Source organism: Sciurus vulgaris (genome assembly GCF_902686455.1).
Source record: "Sciurus vulgaris genome assembly, chromosome: 9".
NCBI classification, from domain to species: Eukaryota; Metazoa; Chordata; class Mammalia; order Rodentia; family Sciuridae; genus Sciurus; species Sciurus vulgaris.
In genome coordinates this window covers 146,395,003-146,420,379 of record NC_136469.1, presented here as the reverse complement: position 1 = coordinate 146,420,379, position 25,377 = coordinate 146,395,003, and the positions used below count along the sequence as shown (strand labels likewise).

At 42.9% G+C, this 25,377-nt stretch overlaps 1 protein-coding gene across 9 annotated transcripts; it reads right to left on the bottom strand.

Moving 5' to 3' along the window:
* Positions 1-9,997: 9,997 nt before the first annotated feature.
* LOC306669913 (uncharacterized protein) lies at positions 9,998-24,106 on the bottom strand. Of its 9 annotated transcripts, none has more exons than XM_079154108.1 (7): positions 23,996-24,106; positions 21,225-21,369; positions 14,259-14,385; positions 13,937-14,032; positions 12,913-13,012; positions 12,583-12,689; positions 9,998-11,865 (listed from the first exon to the last, which is right to left on the bottom strand). In XM_079154108.1, exons 2-7 carry the CDS (start codon positions 21,312-21,314, stop codon positions 10,496-10,498), a joined length of 1,890 nt encoding a protein of 629 aa, XP_079010234.1. In that variant the 5' UTR covers positions 21,315-21,369; positions 23,996-24,106; the 3' UTR covers positions 9,998-10,495. The 9 variants fall into 9 exon arrangements, with proteins under 9 accessions (XP_079010234.1, XP_079010236.1, XP_079010237.1 ...); XM_079154110.1 differs by having other exon boundaries at positions 12,913-13,009; XM_079154111.1 differs by having other exon boundaries at positions 13,937-14,029.
* Between the last annotated feature and the right edge of the window lie 1,271 nt (positions 24,107-25,377).

Sequence of the window (25,377 nt, the reverse complement as noted above, 5' to 3'; positions counted from 1 at the left end):
TGGGCTTGCATGGTTGAGAGGCAGTGAGAACATCCAGAGGCCAGATGAGGTTTTCATACCACTGTCTAATAAAAGGAGTTCTATGAGGAAGTGGCTGAGACTAGGCCTGGGGCAGTAAATATGGGAGCCAGGGAAATCTCATATCAGAAAACAAGGAATTTGGTACAAAAACATGAAAATGTTAAAGGAAAACAGGAGCTAACAGAAAGAGTTCCCAGTGGAAAGCATTCCAATTGCTAAAGCAGGAATGAACTGAGAATTGGAGAACAACCACAGTTTAAGGCAACTACCCAGAGGTGCACACTGCATGAATAATGATGGAACAGATGAACAACTGCAGAATTTCAAATAACACTTGGCTATCAAAAGGTATAGCCACTCCCCACTCCCCGGGTGGTAGCACCAGAGGAACAAGCATGGCACAGTCTGAGTAACTCCAGATGTCACTGCTTTAGGAGAAAAAAATACTTCACCTGCTAGAAATCAAAGGGTTACTGGATGCCCCAACTCTTATTTCAATTTGCTTTTGGGTACCGGGGATTGACCACTGAGCCACATCCCCAGCCCTATTTTGTATCTTAATTAGAGACAGGGTCTCACTGAGTTGCTCAGGGCCTTGCTTTCGCTGAGGCTGACTTTGAACTTGAGATCCTCCTGCCTTAGCCTCCCGTGCTACTGGGATTACAGGCATGCGCCACCATGCCCAGCCCCAACTCTTGAACATTTCCAAATTTCCTTTAACTCCTAAGAAATGTTATTATATTTGTTATAAGGTAATGATAACAAAGGGCCTGTGATGCTGGGATGTAGATCAGTGGTAGCCTGCTTGCCTAGCATGCATGAGGCCCTGGGATCAAGACCAGCACCACAAAAAGGGGGGGGGGGGTCTATGCTTTATCTGTGTAATCAAATAGAAAATTAATAATCACTGCTCCTAAGAAAACATGTTGGATCTGACACAGTTGAGGCTCCCAAAATTGACTCTCTCCATGGATTGCATAAGTGGCCTGTCATGAGGAACAGTATCCCATCAAGGACATGTCAGCAACAAAAGGCTTTATCGACTCCTGGAAAGAAGAAAAGTGGGCATAGTCTAAGTTGGGAACATAAGAGTGAACTGTTCTCCCAGCCAGACCCAGGACAGACAAACTGCAGCAGGCACAGAGTGGGAGCCACTGTATCGACCTCCCTGAAATGATCAAACCCCTTCTGCACTTTGTTCATCTCACAATCTTAATATGTCAAATTTCTGCTTCTGTTAAGCCAAATACAGTAGAAAGCATACGCACTATTTTAATGAACTCAATAAACAAATATATTGTCAACTGTTCTAAAAACTTACCAACCTAAAGACAAAATGCAAATTACCCCCACAAAATAATACTTACTAATATATACATGTATAACCTCAAAAGAAGAAATTCAAATTGCTGAAGTCAAAAGAACTGAGCTACTTTAAAAAATATTTTTGATTAGAGGATAAATAGTTAATAAAGTTTTCCAATGGAAATTCCTGACACATAGTACAACACACTTGTAATCCCAGCTAATTGGTAGGCTGAGACAGGAGGATCAAAGTTTGAGACCAGCCTGGGAAACTTGGGAGCAGGGGATATAGCTCAGTGATAAGGTGTCCCTGAGTTTGATCTCCAATACCGCCAATTAAAAAAATCCTACAATATACAAAGCATGGTGCTTATTAGAAGGCCCATTCCCTTACTTACAAGGAATGAAAGCAATTTTCTGATGACTATAAAACTTTTAATAAGATATACTAGGCTTTCTAAATTTTAGAAAAAGAAATTTTGTCTTTAACAGGTGAAAATTTGTTTTAGTAAATGTACAATTTGCAAAATGTGGCTACTGACTTCTCTCTTACATATTCCAATGACTTAAATCCTGAAGAAATTTCATCTTAAATGGCTTTAGACATCATACAATATTGATAATTAGTATCAAAACTATCACCACTCTATCTTCTAAAACTGATTCAGATATTTTACTTAGAATAATCTCATCCCAATTTGGAACACTGGAGTGTGTGATTAAATACATAATCCTTTTAAACACTACCTTACCAAACACGTGTTTCAATGCTGGAGATGCTAGGCAAGTGCTCTACCACTAAGCTACCCCAGACTCCAAAGACACCTCATTAACTAGAAATTAATTACAAACACTTAAGATTTTTTCATAAGAAATTGCCAAGAAGACACCTCCAGCAAAAACAAGGTAAGATACAAAGTATAGTTTTAAAATATTGTTGATAAAAAACAAATACTTAAGATTAAGGAATTCTGCAGCAAACAAAAAGGGAAGTGAAAAAAGTCAAATACAAAAAAACTATCACATTGAACTGAAAATCTAGAGAGAGGAAATGGGTGATTTCTGAGTTAAAAATACACATTCATAAAATGACTCAAAATATTTTTTATTAAAATATTTTTTATTTTTACAGACACATTTTGATTCATTGCACACAAATGGGGTGCAACTTTTCATTTCTATGGTTGTACACAATGTATATTCACGCTATTCATGTAATCATACATATACATAGGGTAATACTGTTTCATTCTGTTTTCCCATCCCCACCCCTTCCCACCCCTTTTTCCTCAACACCATCCAAATTTCCTTCATTCCTCTCTTTCCCCTGCTACCCCCCATCATTATATATTGTCATGCACCTTCGGCCTTTGGTTTTTTTGGACTTGGCTTATTTCACTAAGCATGATATTTTCCAACTTCATCCATTTACCAGCGAATGCCAAAATTTTGTTGTTCTTTATGACTGAGTGATATTCCATTGTGTATATATACCATAGTTTCTTTATCCATTCATCAATTGAAGGGCATCTGGGTTGGTTCCACAATCTAGCTATTGTGAATTGAGCTGCTATGAACATTGATGTGGCTGCATCACTGTAGTGTGCTGATTTTAAGTCTTCTGGGTATAAACCGAGGAGGGGGATAGCTGGGTCAAATGGTGGGTCCATTCCAAGCTTTCTGAGGAATCTCCATACTGCTTTCCAGAGTGGCTGTACCAATTTGCAGCTCCACCAGCAATGTATGAGTGTGCCTTTTTCCCCACATCCATGCCAACACTTATTATTGCTTGTGTTCTTGATGATAGCCATTCTAATTGGAGTTAGATGAAATCTTAGGGTGGTTTTGATTTGCATTTCTCAAATTACTAGGGATGATGAGTGCCTTTTCATATATGTGTTGATCACCAGTATATCATCTTCTGTGAAGTGTCTGCCCAGTTCCTTAGCCCATTTATTGATTGGGTTCTTGGTATTTTGAGTGTAATGTTTTGTAAGTTCTTTATAAACTTTGGAGATGAGTGCTCTGTCTGAAGTGTGTGTGGAAAAGATTTTTCTCCCCCTCTGTAGGCTCTCTTTTCACATTGTTGATTGTTTTCTGTACTGAGAAAAACTTTTTAGTTTGAATCTATCCCATTTTTTGATTCTTGCTTTTATTTCTTGTGCTTGTGGGAAGTCTGGTCCCAAGCCAACATGATGGAGATTCAGGCCTACTTTTTCTTCGATTTGGTGAAGGGTCTCAGGTCTAATTCCTAGATCCTTGATCCATTTTGAGTTGAGTTTTGTACAGGGTGAGAGATAGGGGTTTAGTTTCATTTTACTGCATATGGATTTCCAGTTTTCCCAGCACCATTTGTTGAAGAGGTTATCTTTTCTCCAGTGTAAGTTTTTGGCCCCCTTGTCTAGTAGGAGGTTACTGTACTTATGTGGGTATGTCTCCGTGTCTTCTATCCTGTACCATTGGTCTACCTCTCTATTTTGGTGCCAATACCATGCCTTTTTTTGTTACTATTGCCCTATAGTAGAGTTTAAGATCTGGTATAGTAAGATCTGCATCACTCTTCCTACCCAAGATTGATTTGGCCATTCTGGGTCTTTAGTTCTTCCAGATTAATTTCATGATTCCTTTTTCTGTTTCCATGAGAAATGTCATAGAGGTTTTAATTGGAATTGCATGGTTTTAATTGGAATCTGTATAGCGCCTTTGGAAGTATGGCCATTTTGACAATATTAATTCTGCCTATTCAAGAACATGGGAGATCTTCCCATCTTCTAAGGTCTTCCTCAATTTCTTTCTTCAATGTTTTGTAGTTTTCATGGTAGAGATCTTTTACCTCTTTGCTTAGATTGATTCCCAAGTTTTTTTTTTTTTTTTTGAGGCTATTGCAAATGGAGTTTTCCTCATTTCCCTTTCAGATGTTTCACCACTTGTGTATAAAAATGCTTTAGATTTATGTGTGTCGATTTTATATCCTGCTATTTCTGCTGAATTCATTGATGAGGTCTAGAAGTTTTCTGGTGGAGTTTTGGATCCTCTAAATATACAATCATGTCATCAGCAAATAGTGACAGCTTAAGTTCCTCTTTTCCTATTCGTATCCCTTTAATTTCTTTAGTCTGCCTAATTGCTCTGGCTAGAGTTTCGAGGACAATGTTGAATAGAAGTGGTGAAAGAGGACATCCCTGTCTTCTTCCCATCTTTAAAGGGAATGCTTTCAGTTTTTCTCCATTAAGAATGATGTTGGCCATGGGCTTAGCATAAATAGCCTTTACAATGTTCAGGTGTGTTCCTACTATCCCTATTTTTTCTAGTGTTTTGAGCTTGAAAGGGTGTTGAATTTTGTTGAACACTTTTTCTGCATCAAATGATTCTTATGCTTAAGTCTATTGACATGATGGATTATGTTTATTGATTTACAGATGTGAAACCATCCTTGCATTCCAGGGATGAACCCCATTTGATTGTGGTGCACAATTTTCTTAATATGTTTTTGGATAAGGTTTGCCAGTATTTTGTTAAGGATCTTTGCATCTATATTCATCAAGGATATTGGCCTAAATTTTTCTTTCCTTGATGTGTCTTTGCCTGGTTTGTGTATGAGGGTGATATTAGCTTCATAGAATGAGTTTGGTAGGGTTCCCTACTTTTCTATTTCCTGGCATACTTTGAGAAGTATTGGAATGAGTTCTTCTTTGAAGGTCTCGTAGAACTCGGCTGAGAATCCATCTCGTCCTGGGATTTTCTTGGATGGTAGGCTTTTGATGGCTTCGCTTCTTCTATTTCATTGCTTGATATTGATCTGTTTAAATTGTGTATGTCCTCTTGGTTCAGTTTGGGAGGAGCATATGTCTCTAGAAATTTGTTGATGTCTTTGCTATTTTCTATTTTGTTGAAATATAGATTTTTTCAAAGAGCTTCTCATTGTTACGAATCTCAGTGGTGTCTGTCATGATATTTCATTTTTCATCATGAATTTTAGTAATTAGAGTTTTCTCTCTTCTCTTTGTTAGTGTGGCTAAGGGTTTGTCTATTTTGTTTACTTTTTAAAGAACCAACTTTTTGTTTTGTCAATTTTTTGAATCTTTTGTTTCAATTTCATTGATTTCAGCTCTAATTTTAATGATTTCCTGTCTTCCACTACTTTTGCTGTTATTCTATTCTTTTTCTAGGACTTCGAGCTGTAATGTTAGGTCATTTAGTTGTTGACTTTTCATTCTTTTCTTGAATGTGCTCCATGCAATGAATTTTCCTCTTAGTACTGCTTTCATAGTATCCCAGAGATTTTCATATGTTGTATCATCATTCTCATTGACCTCTAAGAATTTTTTTTATCTCCTCCCTGATGTTATCTTTTATCCATGTTTCATTCAATAGCATATTATTTAGTCACCAGGTGTTGGAGTAATTTTTTATTTTGTCATTGATTTCTACTCTCAGTCCATTATGATCTGACAGAACACAAGGCAGTATCTCTTTTTTTTTTTTTTTTTTTTTTTTTTTTTTTTTGCATTTCCTAAGGGCTGCTCTGTGGCACAACACATGGTCTATTTTCAAGAAGGTTCCATGTGCTGCTGAGAAGAAAGTGAATCTGCTTGTTGATGGATGGAATATTCTATATATGTCCATTAAGTCTAGGTTATTGATTGTGTTGAGTTCTATGGTTTCTTTGTTTGGTTTTTGTTTGGAAGATCTATCCAGTGGTGACAGCAGTATGTTAAAGTCACCCAGAAGTTTTGTGTTGTGGTGCATTTGATTCCTGAAATTGAGAAGGATTTGTTTGGTGTACAGGGAAGCACCATTGTTTGGGGCATAAATATTTACTATCGTTATGTCTTCCTGATTTATGGTTCCCTTAAGCAGTATGAAATGTCCTTCTTTATCCCTTCTGACTAACTTTGGCTTAAAGTCCACTTTATCTGATATAAGGATGGAAACCCCTGCTTTTTTACTGAGTCCATGTGCATGGTAGGTTTTTTCCCATCCTTTCACCTTTAGTGTGTGGATATCTTTTACTATGAGATGAGTCTCTTGAAGGCAGCATATTGCTGGGTCTTTCTTTTTAATCCATTCCACCAGTCTATGTCTTTTGATTGAGGAGTTTAGGGCATTAACGTTCAGGGTTATTATTGAGATATGATTTGTATTCCCAGTCATTTGGCTTATTTTTGGTTTTTAACTTGACTTGGTTTCTCCTTTGATTGGATTTTTCTTTAAGGTAGTTCCTCCTTTTGCTGCCCTATATTGTTGTTTTTCATTTCCTCCTCATGGAATATTTTGGTGAGAATATTCTGTAGCGCAGGCTTTCTATTTGTAAATTCTTTTAACTTTTGTTCATCATGGAAAGATTTTATTTCATCTTCAAATACGAAGGTTAGTTTTGCTGGGTATAGGATCTTGGTTGGCAACCATGTTCTTTCAGAACTTGAAATATGTTGTTCCAGGCCCTTCTAGCTTTTAGAGTCTGGGTTGAGAAATCTGCTGATATCTGTATTGGTCTCCCCCTATATGTCATCTGATGCTTTTCTCTCACAGTCTTCCAAATCCTATCTTTATTTTGAATGTTAGACATTTTCATTATAATGTGCCTTGGTGTGGATCTGTTGTGATTGTGTGCATTTGGTGTTCTGTAAGCCTCTTGTATTTGATTTTCCATTTCATTCTTCAGGCTTGGGAAATTGTCTGATATTATTTCAATGAATAGGTTGTTCATTCCTTTGGTTTGTATCTCTGTGCCTTCCTGAATCCTGATAATTCTTAAATTTGGTCTTTTCATGATGTCCCATAGTTCTTGGAGATTCTGTTCATGATTTCTTACCATCTTCTCTGTTTGGGCAACTTTATTTTCAAGATTAAATATTTTGTTTTCTTTGTCTGAGATTCTGTCTCCCAAGTGGTCTTGTCCTTTGATGACACTTTCCATTGAGTTTTTATTTGGTTTATATTTTACTTCATTTCAAGGATTTTTGTGGTTTTTTAAAAATCTCTATCTCTTTGTTGAAATGATCTTTTGCTTCCTGCAGTTGGTCTTTCAACTGCTTATCAGTATTATCATTCATTGCCTGCATTTGCTCTCTTATCTCATCCTTTGCTTCATGAATCATCTTAATCAAGTATATTGTGAGGTCCTTTTCTGACATTTCTTCTACCACACTCTCATTGGATTCTATTAATATAGAATCTAGATTTGTTTGGTTCATTTTCTTCCCTTGTGTTTTCATATTGTTCATGTATCTTACCCTCTAGCAGTGCACATCTGGGATACTGCAGTTTCCCCCCTACAGGCTTATAGTCGCCCTATAGGTTTCCAAAACCTTTTCTTTAAGGGGGAGATCAATATTAGCAGTGCCCAATTCAGACAGTATGCAATCCTAGAGCAAATAGCTCCTATGAGGACATTAACAATATTGTCACAATAAAGAGAATGAGTTCAATTATTATCTTCAGTAATAAAGAGAATGAGTTCAATTATTATCTTCAGTATAACAAACAGATTTGCAATATGGTCTTCAGTTTCTAATGGAGAGCAAAGAGGATGAGGAGGGGTGTAGGGTGTAGCTGTTAATGGGATAAGAAAGAATATACCGAAGTTCTAGATAACAGAAAGGGTGAGAGTATAATCAAGAAATTGGTTGTTAGGATGCAAAAATGGAGAAAGAGACTGAGGGAAGAGGTAAACAAAAGGAAAACAGAGCAAGAAAAGTAAAGAAATAAAAACTTAAAATTGTTCAATAAGGAGAAAAAAGAAAATCTACACTCTAACAGTCATATAGTTTTCAAACCTCCCAGTCTTCAGTAGCCTGATGCATGAGAGGTACCTGACAATGAGCTTCCAGTCTCCAGCAGGGTTCTCAGGATGGGATTTGCCCCACTTGAAGATGGGAGATATGACTTCCAGGATTATCTAAGATGGCCACTCTGGCTTCCAAATGTGTTAGTAAATGGGGAGCTGCAGCTCAAGAGTGTGGGTGTGGTTGGCTGGAGGTCCTGGAGTCAAGGTGCGGTTGGTCAGGAAGGGGTCCTGCAGGTGGGGTGTGTTCGGTCTGTTTGTGGTATCCTGGAGGCAGTGAGCAATCGGTTTGTCTGGGGGTCCTGGTGGCGGGAAGCAGTTGATGTGAGGGCCCCGGAAGCATGGAGTGATTGGTTGGGCTGAGGGATCCTGGCGATGGAGCTCAGTCAGTCCTACCAGGGTTCTTACAGGGCCTGGCTGTTGTCTCGTAATCACGGCAGCTACATGTAACCAAACCTGCAGGTACTGGAAACAGTGAACTTTCAGGCAACAGCAGGCATCTGGCGCTCCATTGGCCGTTGGCAGTTTGCTGAGTGCTGTCAGACGATAGGGAGGTGATCCTTAGTCAGTGGGTGATGGGTAGGTGAAAGGCAGGTGATGGACAGGCAATAGGCAGGCAAATGGCAAATAAGAGGTGCCTGACAGTGAGCAACCTGCACTCAAAAAGGTGTCGATATGCTGGCTGACTGCAGGTGATCACGGTAGACAAATGGGGTAAATGGCAGGGGATCGGTAAGCAGCAAAAACTACCTCACCAAGGGACTCAAAATATTAAACAGGACAATTGTTACAGAAGAAGTTAAAATGATGCTGGGATTCACTGCAAAAGACTCCAGGACCATTGGGGGTCACAACTATGTGAAATGACTCTTTGCAAATCCTAATTTCATCTAAAATGTCCAGATGTAGAAAATGAAAGAAAGGGGCTTTTCAACTCATCTTTGTATACTATCCAAGCCTGGCATAGTCAAGAGTACATCAGATTTGGGGGTGGTGATTTCTACACAACAAACATTATTTTCTCTGATGCTAATATGCTCAAAGAAAAAGTTATTTTACTTCATGAAAGTCACAGAATGTTGAGCAAATTCTGGATTTGACATAAAAAAGTCTTTATACTTCAATAATGCTGCAAATTCTAACATGCCTGCTTTTCAATTTTTCAACTGTCACTCTACTTTTAACACTGTAAGGAAAATGAATCATCAAACCATGAGTAATGGTGTGAATGACCCATCCCTGGGCTCAGGAATGACTCCAAGGTGTCTCCCTGGCTCCCAACACATCTCAAGACTGCTCCTTCCTCCATGCCAGGTTTTCACCCAGAATCGGTGTGCTGAGAAGCCATCATAGCCTCAGTGGAGGGGTGCTTTCCTAAAATAATCCTTGCCAAATTAGGCGAGAAAACCAGGCGCACATAAAGGCTCCTTCCACAAACATCTCCAGCATGCCAATGTCCCTGGACAGGCAAAACCAACAGAAATGTGCAGTTGACCATGACTTTTTTATGTTCCACAATGTATTTAGCATTTCTATTTGAAAATTTCTGTCCACTGTATCACGTGTTTTCTGTCCATTTAAAATTTTGACGTACAAAAATATTGTACTTTGTTTAAAACTGGTAATTTGTAACATTAACAAAATTTACTCTGTGTACTGAGCTGTCCCTCCCTGATCAAAGTATCCCCAAATTCATTTCTCCAGTTTCTTTGAACCTTCCATACACCAACTTAGGGATGAAAGGAGGCACTATAAGTTTTTTTTCTCTTGTGTGGATTTTGTGATAAACAGGGACCCGTAACTCTGCCCAGATTTTCCACATTCAAAAAGTCAATCAGGAAAAGTATACAATTTTGTTGTAATGCAAACAGACCACACATGCAATGGCTCAACAGTAAGTATTTATTTCTCACTAATGCAAAGTACAAAGGGAAATTCTGGGGTAGAGGTTTAGAGACCTCTGCTCTCCTCAATCAATTCCTTGTCTCAAATTGCAGAGGCCTTCTCCCACCAACAGCTCCCAGTGCCACCCTGAGGTCATCTTGACTTCAGTCCCACAGGGAATGGGAAATTAGGAAGCACTACATAGTCACCAGTCACTAGAACTGGGCATGACCTCCACATCCCTCTGGACAGAGCTCAGGTCCAGTACACAACAATAAAGCTGAGAAGTGTGGGCTCAGTGTGTGTCCAGCTGGAAGGAGAGTAGACTTGGGAACACACACCTGCCTCTGTCACGCAGGGTTCCTCTGTGGAAGTTCTCTGAAGCTTGCTGAGACGTGCTCTGACAATGGCTGTCACTTCTCTCCTGTGAGTTCTCTGATGCTTACCAAGGTTAGACTTCCCATGGAAAGATTTCCCACATTCTTTACGCACAGGTTTCTACCTTGTGTGAGTTCTCTGGTGCCTGCTGAGGTGTGACTTCTGGCAAAAGGTCTTCCTACATGCATCACATCCATAGGGCTTCTCTCCTGTGTGGGTCCTCTGGTGCACAGTGAGGACGGACTTCTGGTAGAAAGACTTCCCACATTTGCTACATCCATAGGGCTTCTCCCCCGTGTGGGTCCTCTGATGCACAGTGAGGTCTGACTTCTGGTAGAAAGACTTTCCGCACTCCTTACATTCGTAGGGCTTCTCTCCAGTGTGGGTTCTCTGGTGAACAGTGAGTTTTGACTTCTGATAGAAAGTTTTCCCACACTCATCACATTCGTAGGGCTTCTCTCCTGTATGAGTCCTCTGGTGCACAGTGAGGTCTGACTTCTTGTAGAAAGACTTCCCACACTCCTTACATTCATAGGGTTTCTCTCCAGTGTGGGTTCTCTGGTGTAAAATGAGGTCTGACTTCTGGTTGAAAGACTTCCCGCATTTGCTGCATTCATAAGGCTTCTCTCCCGTGTGCGTCCTCTGGTGCCGGCTCAGGTTTGACTTCTGGTTGAAAGACTTCCTGCACTCGTCACACTCATAGGGCTTCTCCCCTGTGTGGGTCCTCTGGTGCACAGTGAGGTCAGACCTGCGGTAGAAAGACTTCCCGCACTCGTGACACTCATGGGGCTTCTCCCCTGCATGAGCTCTGGGCTGTAAAGTGAGGTCTGGCTTCCGGCAGAGAGACCGAGCACCTGAGTCGCACTCACAGGGCTCCTGTGTGTGTGTCCTCTGCTGTGTCATGAAGGGCTTCTCACATTCACTGCACACCAAGGGTTTCATTCTCTGGTGGTGAGTGAGCATGGGCTTGATGGAGAGGGTCTTCCCGCAGACCCCACACTCACAAGCTCTCCTTCCCACCTGGGTTATCTCCTGGACACCAAGGGCAAACTGACCGAAGCCCTCTGCACAGGCACTGTATTTGCAGGAGGGCTCTCCCAGGTGAACCCTTTCCTGGATGAAGAGTATCGTCCCTGTGCTGCAGGCCCCACCTTCTCTGCCATGTTCAAGGTCCCGCTGCATCGCCTGAACCTCATGATGCTCAGGGTACCTGAGAGGCTTTCCAGCCATGCCCTCCTCCCCTACATGCACGGCATCAGGCTTGCCAGGGAGAAGCATGTTCTGATATACAACAAGCTCTTCTGTCCTCATTCCTAAATAGTTCCCATTACTTAAAATCAGCTCTGAAATCTGGCTTGAGCTCAAATTAAATGTTCTTTGTAATTCAACTCTCTCCTCTGTTGCACTGTGGCTGGTGATCAGAACTTGCCACAGATGTCTGTCTCTACTCTCCTGGCTGGTCTCAATCAGATCCTCCACTTTCTGGACATCTGAAATGATCAACAACATAAAAACATGCCAATGAAGCACACTTAGGCATTTCTTATGGAATACTCAAATAAAGGTATGAAGTTTCTTTGTATCCTAGTGGCATACCGATTTAAAATATCAAAAATAGGTATGGATGTATGATAAGTATATGCCTTTTCTCCCTTGTAAGTTGATGTAACAAACAGTACTGGTAAATTTTACTATGCTAAATCCTCTTTTTCTCTGCCTCTTTGAGTTTTCTGTCTTTTTAATATCTGAGGAACTATTTAGTCAAAATATCCAACCACTGCCTAGCTGTATGTTGAGTGCTTCTCTGCCACTTGTTTTTCCATTTGTCTGTTTTTTTCTTAGTAACTGTTCATTATGTAACACTTCTTTTCTCATCCTTTAGCTTTGAAGATGGTAGTTCCCAGGGTCTGCAACCACAGAGCCAACAGGGCCATCTGTCACCTGAGCAGCAGTGCTCCTAGGGGCAAGGCTCTGTTCCTACATTTGTTTAGTCTTCACCACTCCGTGGGGGAACAGCTACAAGGCATCTGTGGGGTCTTTAAATCTCTTATACAACCTAGACGAAGACAATGTCCACCACAGCCTAGCTCAACCTGACATCCTCTGCTTCTCAGAGCCATGACAGGCAGAGTCGACACCCGGTGCCACCTTGGGCACTCCCTCCTGATCTAAAGGTTCTGTTTCTGCAACCCAGGCTGTGCTGCTACCTCTGAGAAGTCTTCTGGCTGGGACCACAGCCCTGGCACTCTCCCATTTCTGGAGCATGTGCTCTCCTGGTTTCATAGGAAATGGCCTCTCTTGCATGTATTTCACTCTTATTGTTTTTGTACGTCCCACAAAGAGAAAGGGAAAATGGTCACTTCAAACTCCACTCCCAAACAGAAACTTGAGCCCTCAACACAACATCCTTGGTTCACCTGGCCTGGAAACCCAGATCTCCAGCTCTCCTCCCAACTGGGAAAGACTGTGAGAGGAGGTCAATGGCCCACATTAGCTGGGCTCTGCCCCGCCCCGGCCCCCTGCCCAGGTGTGCTGACTCACCTGGGAGGCTCTGGTCTGGGGGCTCTTCTGCCAGCCATGGCTCTGCTCCTTGCTCCAGCTTGACGATCGCCTCAGGTCTGGGGATGCAGTGCCCTGCTGGGGAAAGAGTGCAGGACTTTGGCCTATGCTGGGTCATCCTCAGCATCATAGAATCTTCTGTTCTGTACACAAAACTGGCTCCTGGGTTTCCTTTGTTTCTTTGCTACCTAGGTGACCTTTATAAGTAATAGCTCTTGACTTTTTTTTTTTAAATATTGCTTTTAGTTGTTAATGGATCTTTTATTCCTTTATTTATATGGAGTGCTGAGAATCGAACCAGTGCCTCACACACAGTAGGCAAGCACTCTGTTGCTGAGCTACACCACCAGTCCAGCTCTTGATTTTAAATCACAGCTTTAAACTACTGGTTTCCAAAGTCATATCTCCAGTACTGATATGCACTCTACATTACATGCTGAATCTGGAAAATCACCTCCTCAAAATTAAGCTATCCCAAAGTAAACTATAATCTCTAAAACTGCCTCCCCTTGGGACCCTTCCCCAAATACATCCCACTCCCTCTGCCTTATCCTGGCAAAACATTTTTGGTGGTTCTTATCTCACAAGTACAACTACATATATTCGGTTTTTCTTTCTTGGGAAAAAAAAAAATTAAGTTCTTTAAAAGGAGACACATGTGTTTGATCACTGCTGTTATTCTCACAGCCACCAAACACCAGCACCTGTGAGTCATCTCCCTGGCAAACACTGAAGGAACAAGTGAATGTCATGATAGATGCCTGGGGGGACAGTCCTGAAGTGTGAAGGGAGAAGAGCGACTGAGGCTTTAGAGAAGTTTGTGAGAACAAAGTCCATGAGCCATGGGATGGGGGAGGGACACGGGGGAGCCACCTGTGAAGACTACAGTGCAGGTGTCTGATGCAGGTGTGGCACCAGGGAAAAGGCAGCGTGTAGCTCGCTTGGCCCACGTTAGCTGGGCTCTGCCCCGCCCCGGCCCCCTGCCCAGGTGTGCTGACTCACCTGGGAGGCTCTGGTCTGGGGGCTCTTCTGCCAGCCATGGCTCTGCTCCTTGCTCCAGCTTGACGATCGCCTTGGGTTTGGGGATGCAGTGCCCTGCTGGGGAAAGAGTGCAGGACTTTGGCCACACTGCTACTTTGGGTCCTCTGAGGAATGACAACAGTATTGCTTCAGGAGGGTAATGAAGAGGCCAGTCTGAACCTTTGTTGGGGTGACACATTCTTCAAGAGTGGAACCCTATGCCCCAGCACCAGTAAGCCCTGTGAGTGCTCACACTTCCTCAGAACAAACTGTTGCTCCTCACATTACTGAGACCTTCACTCACCCAAGGACTCCAGACTGCTATAGGTCTCTAGCATCACATCCCTGTACAAGGTTCTCTGAGCTTCATCCAGGTCCTGCCATTCCTCCCAGCTGAAGTCCACAGCCACGTCCTCAAATGACACCAAGCCCTGCAACAGAAATGCCTCTAATTCAAGTCATCAGCAACAGTTCATGAGAACACAAAGTCTGGAGTTCATTCTGTGTGTATGTGAACATACTCTGTAGGCCACTCCATGGGAGAAAGAAAGTCACAGCAGAAACATCCTGCCCACTACTAAACTGCCACATGTAGCTTCCCTTGCCAATCTGGAAACGCCCTGTTGCCAGAGACAGATATGGAAACCCCTCTCCCATGAGCTTCTGATCTGCTATGAGGACTTTAAATGTAAATGCATGCTGGACTAGCGTATTTAGCTAATTCAGACATGACTGTAATGGAAATCAGGGTAACATGGAAGTCGGAAAACAATGTTTTTCTGCATTATCAGACTGCTCTCCACAGAAGAGCCAGAGTACCAATCTTCCCCATGAATGTGTTATGAACACAGGGCAGCAATAGTCCAGTCCTGAAACCATGCAGGACACAGCATGTGAACAGAACTGCAAAGGGCAGTGTCCAGGTGAGCAACCCTGGGCTTTGCAGTGTTCAAGGAGCTGGTTGTGGGGTGTTCTTCATTTAACACTTGACTCCAGTAAAAAAAAAATACCTGTGCTCGCTGTTGTTAGTAAATTACCTACAGATTAACACATGCTCAAAGGCATCCTTATATTTCCCTCCTAAATCCACAAGTTTGTGTGCACTTGAAAGTGAATACAGGGTACAAACAATGAGAGGCCAGCAAAAGGAAGTTATGTGCCCAGATTTGCATTTTAACACTGACTCCTGAAAGGAGAATTAGGGAAGGGCTTCAAAAGGAGAGTCAGGGGAAGAACCACATGACAGACCACCCACAGCAGGACACAGAGAAGAATAAAGAACAGGGAAGCAATCCTGGAACAGTGATGAAAACAAAAGAAATGGCAGACACAGAAGTTGATACTAACTGCTGTTCAGGGGTGAAGAGGGTGTTTGCCACCAGGTGTATGGGTGGCTCCGAAGATGCCGGTGCTGTCAACTAAAAATGGGTAAAACGCCCAAGAATCTGATGCACAGATGTGGTAGACACATGGTGCTGAAGCTTCTGCATCATCATGGGTATGTCCAGCTGGCAGTGGACATGTGAACCAAGTGCAGGGAACTTGAAACTGAAGGCAAACGTCCAGGGAACAGCAGGGGTTCAGAGGCAGCTGAAGTCAAGAGAGTAACAGCATGCTAAGAAGAGTCTCAGATTCAAAGGAGAAAAGGCATGAATGCAGAACTTGAGGGGTACTTGTGTTCACTGACAGAGAGAACACCCATGACAGCTGAGAAGGAATGTGTAAGGCTTACTCCAGCATCAAGGAAAAGCTCGATACTGAGAATCTTACTTTAGCACTTCAGAGCTCATGATAAACACTGTGACTCAGGAGGCTAAGGCAGGAAGATGGCTGAGCCCAGGAGTCCAAGACCAGCCTGGGCAAAGGCCCCATCTCAAAAAAGATTACTGTGACCATCACACAGACAACACTGAGGCACAAAAGCTGCAGTTCTGCTGGGTCATGCTGAGGCAACAACCACAAAGCTGAGAGGGACCATGGGAGTGTGTGAGCTAAAGAATACAAGCCACCAGCTCAGCACACAAGACCCACTGGAGTACTGGCCAACTCACATACTCGGGAAACCACAAAGGGGACCACAAGAAACTGATTCTAAAACTAAGTTGCAGAAGGATCAGGAGAGGAGGAAGGGGAACAGGGGAAATGCTGGAGACTGAATTAGAACACATTATATTCCATGCTTCTGTGATTATGTCAAAATGTAGCCTAATGTTACATATAACTAAAAAGAATCAATTTAAAAAAAAAAAAAAAAAACAGCAAAAGAGATAGAGAATCAGCTACTGATCCCTGTAAGGAATAGTTTGGATTTTTAATTCACTGCCTTGCAGAACAAAAATCACACTTCCAGAGAATTAAGCAGTATCCACAAACTCTAAGGTTTTTAACACCCAGGATAAAACTCAGAATCACTGTGCAGATAAAGAAATTGGAAGAGGTGGGTTACTCGTGTAGAGGAGAAAAATCCCCAGAAACAAACCACAGTCCACCCAGCTGTTGTGAGACAAGACTGCTCAGCCACCTAGGACCATCTTCATGTCAAGAAAGACACAAAGGAGGACCAGCAGTTGAAAAAATAAACCAAAAGAAAACATAAAGTCTAAACCCACAAAACCATTACAAAACCAGAATGGAAGTTTACTGATGGATTTAGCAGCAGATTGGAAAAGGCAAAAGAAAACAACAGAACCTGAAGATGGTCAATAGACATTTTCTAAACTTTATTAAAAAAAAAGAAAAAAAGAAGAAGCAGAAGAAGAAGAAGAAGCAGAAGAAGAAGAAGAAGCAGAAGAAGAAGAAGAAGAAGAAAGAAGAAGAAGAAGAAAATAGAGGCTCAGAAAACAGTGCGGAAGTTAATTTCAAAAATAAACAAGAACAGAACACAAAACGTGTTTAGAAACAATGGCTAAAACCTTCTCAAATGTTGTGAAAGACAGCAGTTTACAGGCTCAAGACACTCAACCTCCCATCATCAGGTCAAAAACTACCTGGGCATGTCACAGTGGAACTAATGAGACTCAAAGAAAAAAGAAGAGTGTGAAAGCAGTCAAAGAAAGGACAGCCACTGCATGCCTGGGACAGCCACATGTGAGGAATGGCCAATTCCTCCTCATGGGAAAGACAGCTGCACAGTGCTGACAGAAACACACAATCCCACACCCGAAGGAACTATCCTAAAGACAAAGTGAATCAAAGACATTTTCAGATAAAGACAACTAAGATGATTCACTGCCAGCAAACCTATTCTGCAAGAGTGCCAGAGATGTTCTGAAGGCTGCAAGAGACGGCCCCAAGAACTGACTTAAATGACTGAGAAGGATTAGGGTCAAAGAAAATGGGAAATAGGTACACGACATGATGGACTGTAGTAACTTTTCCTCTTCTTTTTTTATTTCTTTTTTTGGTATCAGGGATTGATCCCAGGGTGCCTAACCACTGAGCCACATCCCCGGCCCTTTTTATATTTTTTAGTTTTGAGACAGGGCCTCACTATGTTGGTCAGGGACTTGCTTAGTAGCTAAGGCTGGCTCTGAACTTGCAATCCTCCTACCTCAGCCTCCCCAGCCACTGGGATTACAGGTATGCTCCACGGCACCCAGCACTTTTCCTCTTCTTAATCTCTTTTAAAGATATATGATTGCTCAAGCAAAATTACTACAACATCTAGGTAACTCCTAATGTATGCAGATTCAGCATGTAACAACACATGTGCAAAAACAGAAGCAGAAAGGACAGAGAACCATTCCATTGAAAAGTACCTGCATTTTTTTTTTAAATTGTTGATAGGTGTTTTATTTTACTCATTTATTTATATGCTGAGAATTGAACCCAATGCCTCACACATGCCAGGCAAGTGCTCTATCACTGAGCCACAACCCCAGCCCAAAGCACTGCATTTTAAGGGAAGCTATGCTGAAACACTATAGGTATGACAAACTGAAGATCCTCAAACAATAGTGAACTAAGTACAGCACAATGGTTTCCCATGGCTGCCATACCAAGAACCAGACCCAGGGATTCAGGCAATAGCAGTTTTCCTAAACTGTGGTGGTGGAGCTGCAGGCTGGGGCTTCTGAAGCTTCAGTTCTACCTGAGGATGGTCTTTCCTCTGCATGGAGACACCCTCATCTCTCTCTTGTGAGTAAACTAGAACAAGCTTAGTGGCCACACATAACCTTAACAAGCTTTCCAAGGTATACAGCAGGCCCTTCCTATGGGTTCTGCATCTGCACATTCAACCAATTTCAGATAAAAATTTGAAAAAAAAAAAAAATTACCTCTGTACTGAACCAGTGGAGTTTTTTTTAAAACTGTCATTATTCCCGAACAAGCAATATAACTATTAAAACTATTTACACAGCATTTAAATTGCATTAAGTATTATAGCAATTTAGAGATAAAGTGTATGAGATGACATGCAAGGTTATAGGCAAATAAATACTACAGCATTTTATGTAAGGTAATATTTTGGTACCTGTGGGGGTCCCTGGAACCTGTGCCCCACAGACACCAAGGGAAGACTACACTAATAATACCTGGTTAACCCAAAAGAAGACAGGAAAGAGGAAACAAAGAAATAAATATCAGATGAGAGAAACAGAAAATAGTAAAATGGTAGTGTTAAATCATCATAGTAATGATTTAATGTAAACAGAGTTAAGTACTTAAGACAGAGACTCTTGGACTTGACAAAAAAATAGACTCAGCAATATGCTCTCCACAAAGATAATTTAGATATAAAGACATGAAAACAAATAAATAAATATAGACACTGACTGAAAGTAAAAGGGTGGAAAAATACACTATGTGAAAACTAAAAACAAAAAGCTCAAGTAGAGCTACCAGAGGAAACAAACTTCAATACAAAACACACGAGCACAGACAAAAGACCACTCAAGGTAACAACAGTTATGAATGCGTGTGCACCCCCCAAAAAGTCTCTTAGGCTGTGAAAAAAAAAAAAAAAGGTCACAGAACTTAAGAGGGAAATCAAACCCTCCACCATACGGCTGGGAATCAGTACACCTTGTGGTAACTGATGGGACAACCAGACAATACATGAATGGCACCATGCTGACCTGATACCCAGACAGAGAGGACACGCTTTAAGATGGAAATCCTGAATGTGCTCCCTGCTCACATGGAACTAAACTTGAAATCAAAACGAAAAAGAAAAGAAAAGAAAAAAAAACAGAAGAGTTTCACCTAAAAACTAAGTGGCGTGAAAGAAGAGAGCGCAAGGAAATAAAAGTGCACCTGGAACAAAACGTCCTGAGACTGGCACTCATACAGGTCAAAGGCAGCTGGAGCTCTTCCCCTCCTTGAGGTGGGAACGAGGCCCCTGGCAGGTGGAATCCACACCTGCACAGTTGGCTTAGTCACAGAATGTAGCACAGCTCAAACAATAGTAAAAGTTAGAGATGAAAGACTTGCCTCAACACAAGAGGCAGTGTGTTAAAGTTCAGACTCTCTGAATAAAGGGACAATCACCTCACACATTATATTGTAAAAACAAACCACAACTGTGAATTTCAAATGTTAAAAAAAAAAAAAAAACATAGGGAAGAAACTTCATGACACCAGATTTAGCAATTCTTTCTTGGATAGTACACCAAAAGCACAAGTAACAAAAACCAGGTAAATTGAACTATACAAAATTAAAATCTTTTGTGCATCAAAGGACACTATCAAAAGAACAAAAAGATAACCAATAGAATGGGAGAAAATATTTGCAATCACATATAAGAGATTAATATCCAGAACATGCAAAACAAAATCCTACAACTCAAAAAACAAAACAAAAACAACAACAAAAACCTTTTGTTTTAGTCAGCTTTTTCACTGCTGTGACTACAAGACCCAACCAAAACAATGTTTAGAGGAGGAAAAGTTTATTTAGGGGCTCACAGTTTCAGAGGTATCAACTTAGAGACAGCAGACTCCATTCCTTGGGGATCAAGGTGAGGCTGAACAAGGATACAGAAGAACGTGGCAGAGGGAAGCAGCTCAGATGACTGGGAAGCAGAAAGCCAGACTCCACTCACAAATACAAATATGTACCTCAAAGCCATGCCCCCAATGCCAATCTCCCCCAACCACACCCTACCTACCTTCAGTTATCACTCAGTTAATCCCCATCAGGGGATTAATTCACTGATTGGGTTAAGACTCTCACAACCCAATCATTTCTTCTCTGCACTTTCTTGCATTGTCTCACATGTGAGCTTTTGGAGGATACCTCACATCCAAACCATAATACCCTGATTTAAAAATGAGCAAAGGATTGAATAGGTATTTCTACAACTAATACATACAAATGTTTGGTGTAGCAGTCACCAGAAAAATGCAAATTAAAATCACAATGGAGCCTGGGGTACCTCTGGGATAGTGACAAAGAAGTACCCAACGGGAAGTTGAACCTATGGTCTAATGGCTGCGAAAAGGTCCAAGCTGGAAATAGGAATGTCAAATCAAAGGGACGCATCAGTCAAGGAAATGCAAGAGTAAGGGGAATGGGGCCTAAGACGGGGCATTTGGAGGGGGGGAAAAAAGGCAGAAAAATTCAGGGAAGTAGAAAAGAAATCACAAGAGGTCACAAGAAAATAACAGGTGGATTTTCTAAAAGAACATGGACAGAGGTCTTAAATATGGCAAAAATTCAAGAGAGGAGTCAATGGGTCTGACTACAATTTAGGTTATTGGTAAGCATTTGTCAAAATGAACTAAGACTTCATTGACTGGGCAAAGGTACAAACGACCAGTGGGAATATACATCAGAAAATACAACTTTGCAGCTAGCAGCATACCTTACAGTTACACAAGTTGAGAGAAACATGCAGACAGTTATTTAACCACATATGGTCAATTGAATCCTCCAGGTCATCCGAAAGCTGTCTGGGATCAACTATTTTAGCAATTCCAATAAAACCTCATTAAGGTAGCTAAATGTGACCAATGAAGACAGTGTTTCTGACCTTGGGTCCAGCAAGTCTTCACATCCCAGGAGAAGTCAGCATACTCAACTCTTCAGTTTTGTTGAATTATGTAACAATTGTGCCTTCCCTTTTTGCCATGACATCAGAAAGACCAGAGACATATATATGCACTCAACTCAAAGGTCTAATAATCTGCTGAAGGTACATGCCAACTTTATCTTATTTGTATACATTTCCTAGAGGCTGAATCTTACTTTTCTACTTTTGCACTTTAATTCTCAGATTCCATAAAGGTAATTAGATACAATGTAAAACAAAATGAAGAAACATCTCACCAGAGATTTATCCATTTTTGGTTGCTCCTGGAAATGCACAGAAGACTCTGGAAACATAGCTGGGAGAAATGATGAATGGAGTGGAGTCATGGAGGACTGATTTGGTTTTGTCCTAGATTCTCCTGTTCAACACACTACAGAGGAGCTGAAACACAAAATTTTAAAAAGCCTCTCTATAGGAGAAAGCCCTCTATGTCTCAAGTATGGGCACCAAAGTTCTCACTAAAGACATACCCACAAGCACACCAATTGGTATGTATTAGAAACAGGATTCCTTTGGGGTTACTTAAAACAACAATTACCTACAGCTCTAGCAGCAAATTAACATTTCCCAAAGAAATAATAGCTTAAACAAAAGGAAGACATTATGACTTCACTAAAACTGTTATAGAAATGTATTTCAGATGTAAACTATTATCTTATTAATACAGGGATACTCCACAGGACTCCATGTGAGCATTCCTACCACATCCCTTGCTTTTGAATACTTAAGTTTCACGAAAAGTATGCATTTTGCAACCCAACATTCTGTACCCATGATTATATAGGAAAAACATACATAATATATACTTCTTGTAGTAAGTACACTGTTCCAGTAGTGGTTCCCAACACATTTCCCTATATCCAAGCACTCATACAGTACTGTTGGATAAACCTGGACTCTGTCATTTGACTGCTTTGGCCAACAGGACATCAGGAAATCTCTCTCTCTCTCACACTCACACACGCAGGTTTGAAGAGTTTGCCTACTGGTGCTGGCCTCCTTGGACAAAGTCATGTTGTGAAGAAGCCAAGGGCCAGCACAAATTACTAGCTATGCAACTGAAATAAGCTTAAGGTAAGCAGTCTCAGTCGACGCACCAAAGGACCAAAACCTCATGTGTGATCCAGGCAATACTAGCGCAAAATTTCCAGCTGAATTCATTCCAAAATGTGGATCCACAGAACTTCAAAAAAATAAAATGAGTGTGTATTTTTGCCAGTATGTGTCAGTCGGTTAGGGTTAGCAAATGCTTATATATCTAATCATTCATAACTCATTTTTTAAGGGAAAATCTTAAAATACAATCAAGTGAACTGCATGGCCATCTGTGCAAGTACTGAAAATCAAAAGCAATGTCAACTGCAAGGACGTCAGTGAGACTACTGGTGCTAATGGAGGTCACCTAAAGGTTTAGAAAGTAAATGTCTGCATATCAACAGACTATGTTTTAAGTTTTGCTGCATCATAAGAGTTTGTTACATGTTGAGTGTCCCTTATTCTAAATAACTGAGACCAGAAGTGTTGCAGATTTCAGAGTTTTTAGGATTTTTGGAACATCTGCATAGATGTTTAACAGTTATATCCCTAGTCCAAAACAGTTTCAAATTTCAGATTTTTGCATTAAGGATGCCTAATCTATGCTTAAAAGATATAGTGTACCATATTTAATTTTTTAAACTGGTTTGAAGAAGTGTGATTCAGCATAATTTTCCCATTTTAAGTAATGGAATAGGCTCATTTTATTACTGAATTCATGATTTTCAAAAGCAGATCAATTACATTAAGTGGAAACACCTGTGTTAGCAACTTTAAGGTCATAATTCACAAGAAGTGCTAGGGATAAAAAAAAAAAAAGATGTTTGAGGCAATGTGTTAAAGCACTGTTTGTGCTACATGGACTTCAGTTTCACACACACACACAATCTCAACAGTGAGAAAAAAAAAACACTAGCTGTTTTGACTAAATTTGTAGCAAAATTAATAATATTACCTAAAAAGTCAGAATACCTAACATTTACACCTCATGTGATCCTGTGTGAGGCCCATCACCTCAGATCCAATTATTTCATATAAGGCAGAAGGACCCTGGCAAGTCCTTCCTGAGCTATCAGGAAGAACCATCAGGACAGAGGGAGCACCTGCACATCTCTACATGCCAGATTTGTTGACAGACTGGTTTTGAAAGAGCTAAGATTCTGGAAACAATGGGGACAGAGACTGGAGAAACTAGATAGTGGTTAGAGAGCACTGCAGCCAGATCCTCTCTGGTGCAACAGGGTATCCCTCTACTCCAGACCACACCCCTATGCCCCCTCCGATAAGTGACATTGGCTAGGCCCTGACACCTTCGGCCCAGCTCACCGCCCCCTCCTGAAGGCTGGTCCAAACCTTCCAAGAGCACCTTGTGGGTGAGAGCTGCAGAGGAGGGACCACCCCAACCTCGAGCACTCTGAGTAGGAGGGCCAACTGCTTAGGTCATGCAGAGCTAGGATTTCCCTGCCCTGCTCTTAAGTGCTAGGGAGACTCAGACCCAGGGGTGCTCTTTCGGGTAGGCTTCCTATCCATAGGGCGCCCTCCTTCAAGCTCTGCCACACCTATTTAATTCCCAAGAACACAGGGCCATTCCAATCTCCCGAGTATAATCTTCTGTAAACTCAAACCAAGACCCTAGGCGGGCTACCCGGTGCCGGGGGCGCGGGGAATACAACTGCCACACAGCAGGACCGCAAACCCACGCTTCCCCATCGCCTGGGATCGGGGGGCCGTTCGTTAGGATGGCTGCCAGGCTCGTCTTACAGACCGGTAAATTGAAGGTCGCCCCGTGCAGGCCCACCCGGCCCGCTTGCGGAGTCCCGAACCAGCATCGCACAAAGGAGGCACGCAGGGCCTCCGGCCCTGCGGACTCCGGCAAAGCTGTTACCACAGCACGACCGCAGGCGCCGCGGGCCCGCGCCCGCCCAGAGTAACCCACGGAGCGTCGCCTAGGGGCGGCCCCGGCGGCTCGCACCTACACGTCACGGCGCGCCTGCGACCCATCCACGTTTCCTCTGCTCGCACAGCCCCGACCTCCCCACAAGCCGCGTCGGAGAGCCGCAGGGACCGGAACTTCCGGGCGGAAGACGCCGGGCGTGGGCGGGGCACGCACGCGCAGGGGAACCCGGAGCGCTCCCCGGTCGAGGAGGGCCTCTCGCGAGAAGAGACCCTTCCCACGAGCCTCTGCGCAGTGCGCGGGCGCCGCCGGAGAGCGCGGCTTGCCTCCGGGAGCGGAGGTCTCGCAGCGCGGCGGACAGTGTGCACACCGGGGTCAGGAGGGAGGCTTGCGAAGTCCTGGCGATGGCCCCGGGCGGGCGGAGCCTCGGGGCGCCTCGCTTCACTTGTCTCGCGTGACGCAGGTGTCCCTGCTGTGCCTGGTCGTTGTGCGGCGCTCTGAAGCACTGCAGTCGTCTCTAGGTTTTCCAAACAGTTAATAGGGCTACTCTTGACGCCGATAGGGTGTGTGTTCTTTGCCACTAAACTGGCTCAGTGCCCTGCGGACGGCGTTGACCGGGCGACAACCTCCTGCGGCAAGTAGGGCTAGGCGCTCCCAGTCCTCGTGCAGGGGCTAACACGTCTGCCGATTGTTTGCCCAGCGACTCCCAGCGTCCGTCCAGCCAGCCGGCTCCCAGATCTCTGGTTTGTTGGGTTTAACAGGGGCGAGAACTAAAGCCGGCAGTCAGTGTAGACAGATGAATGGGGACGGGTCCGAGATGGAAGCTGGTCCAACAGGGAATGGGAGGTTCATACTTTCAGGACAAGCCCCTCAGGGCCAAAGCCACCTGCCCCTCGGGTATTGCACGTTTCCCCTACCCAGCCTATGACCACAGTCACCTGCCCCTCGGGTATTGGACGTTACCCTACCCCAGCCTATGACCACAGTCACCTGCCCCTCGGGTATTGGACGTTACCCTACCCAATCCTATGACCACAGTCACCTGCACCTCGGGTACTGGACGTTTCCCCTACCCAGGCTATGACCACAGTCACCTGCCCCTCGGGTATTGGACGTTACCCTACCCCAGCCTATGACCGCAGTCACCTGCCCCTCGGGTATTGGACGTTTCCCCTACCCCAGCCTATGACCGCAGTCACCTGCCCCTCGGGTATTGGACGTTTCCCCTACCCAGCCTATGACCACAGTCACCGGCCCTCCCGGGTATTGGACGTTTCCCCTACCCCAGCCTATGACCACAGTCACCTGCCCGTCGGGTACTGGACGTTTCCCCTACCCAGCCTATGACCACAGTCACCGGCCCTCCCGGGTATTGGACGTTTCCCCTACCCAGACTATGACCACAGTCACCTGCCCGTCGGGTATTGGACGTTTCCCCTACCCAGCCTGTGACCACAGTC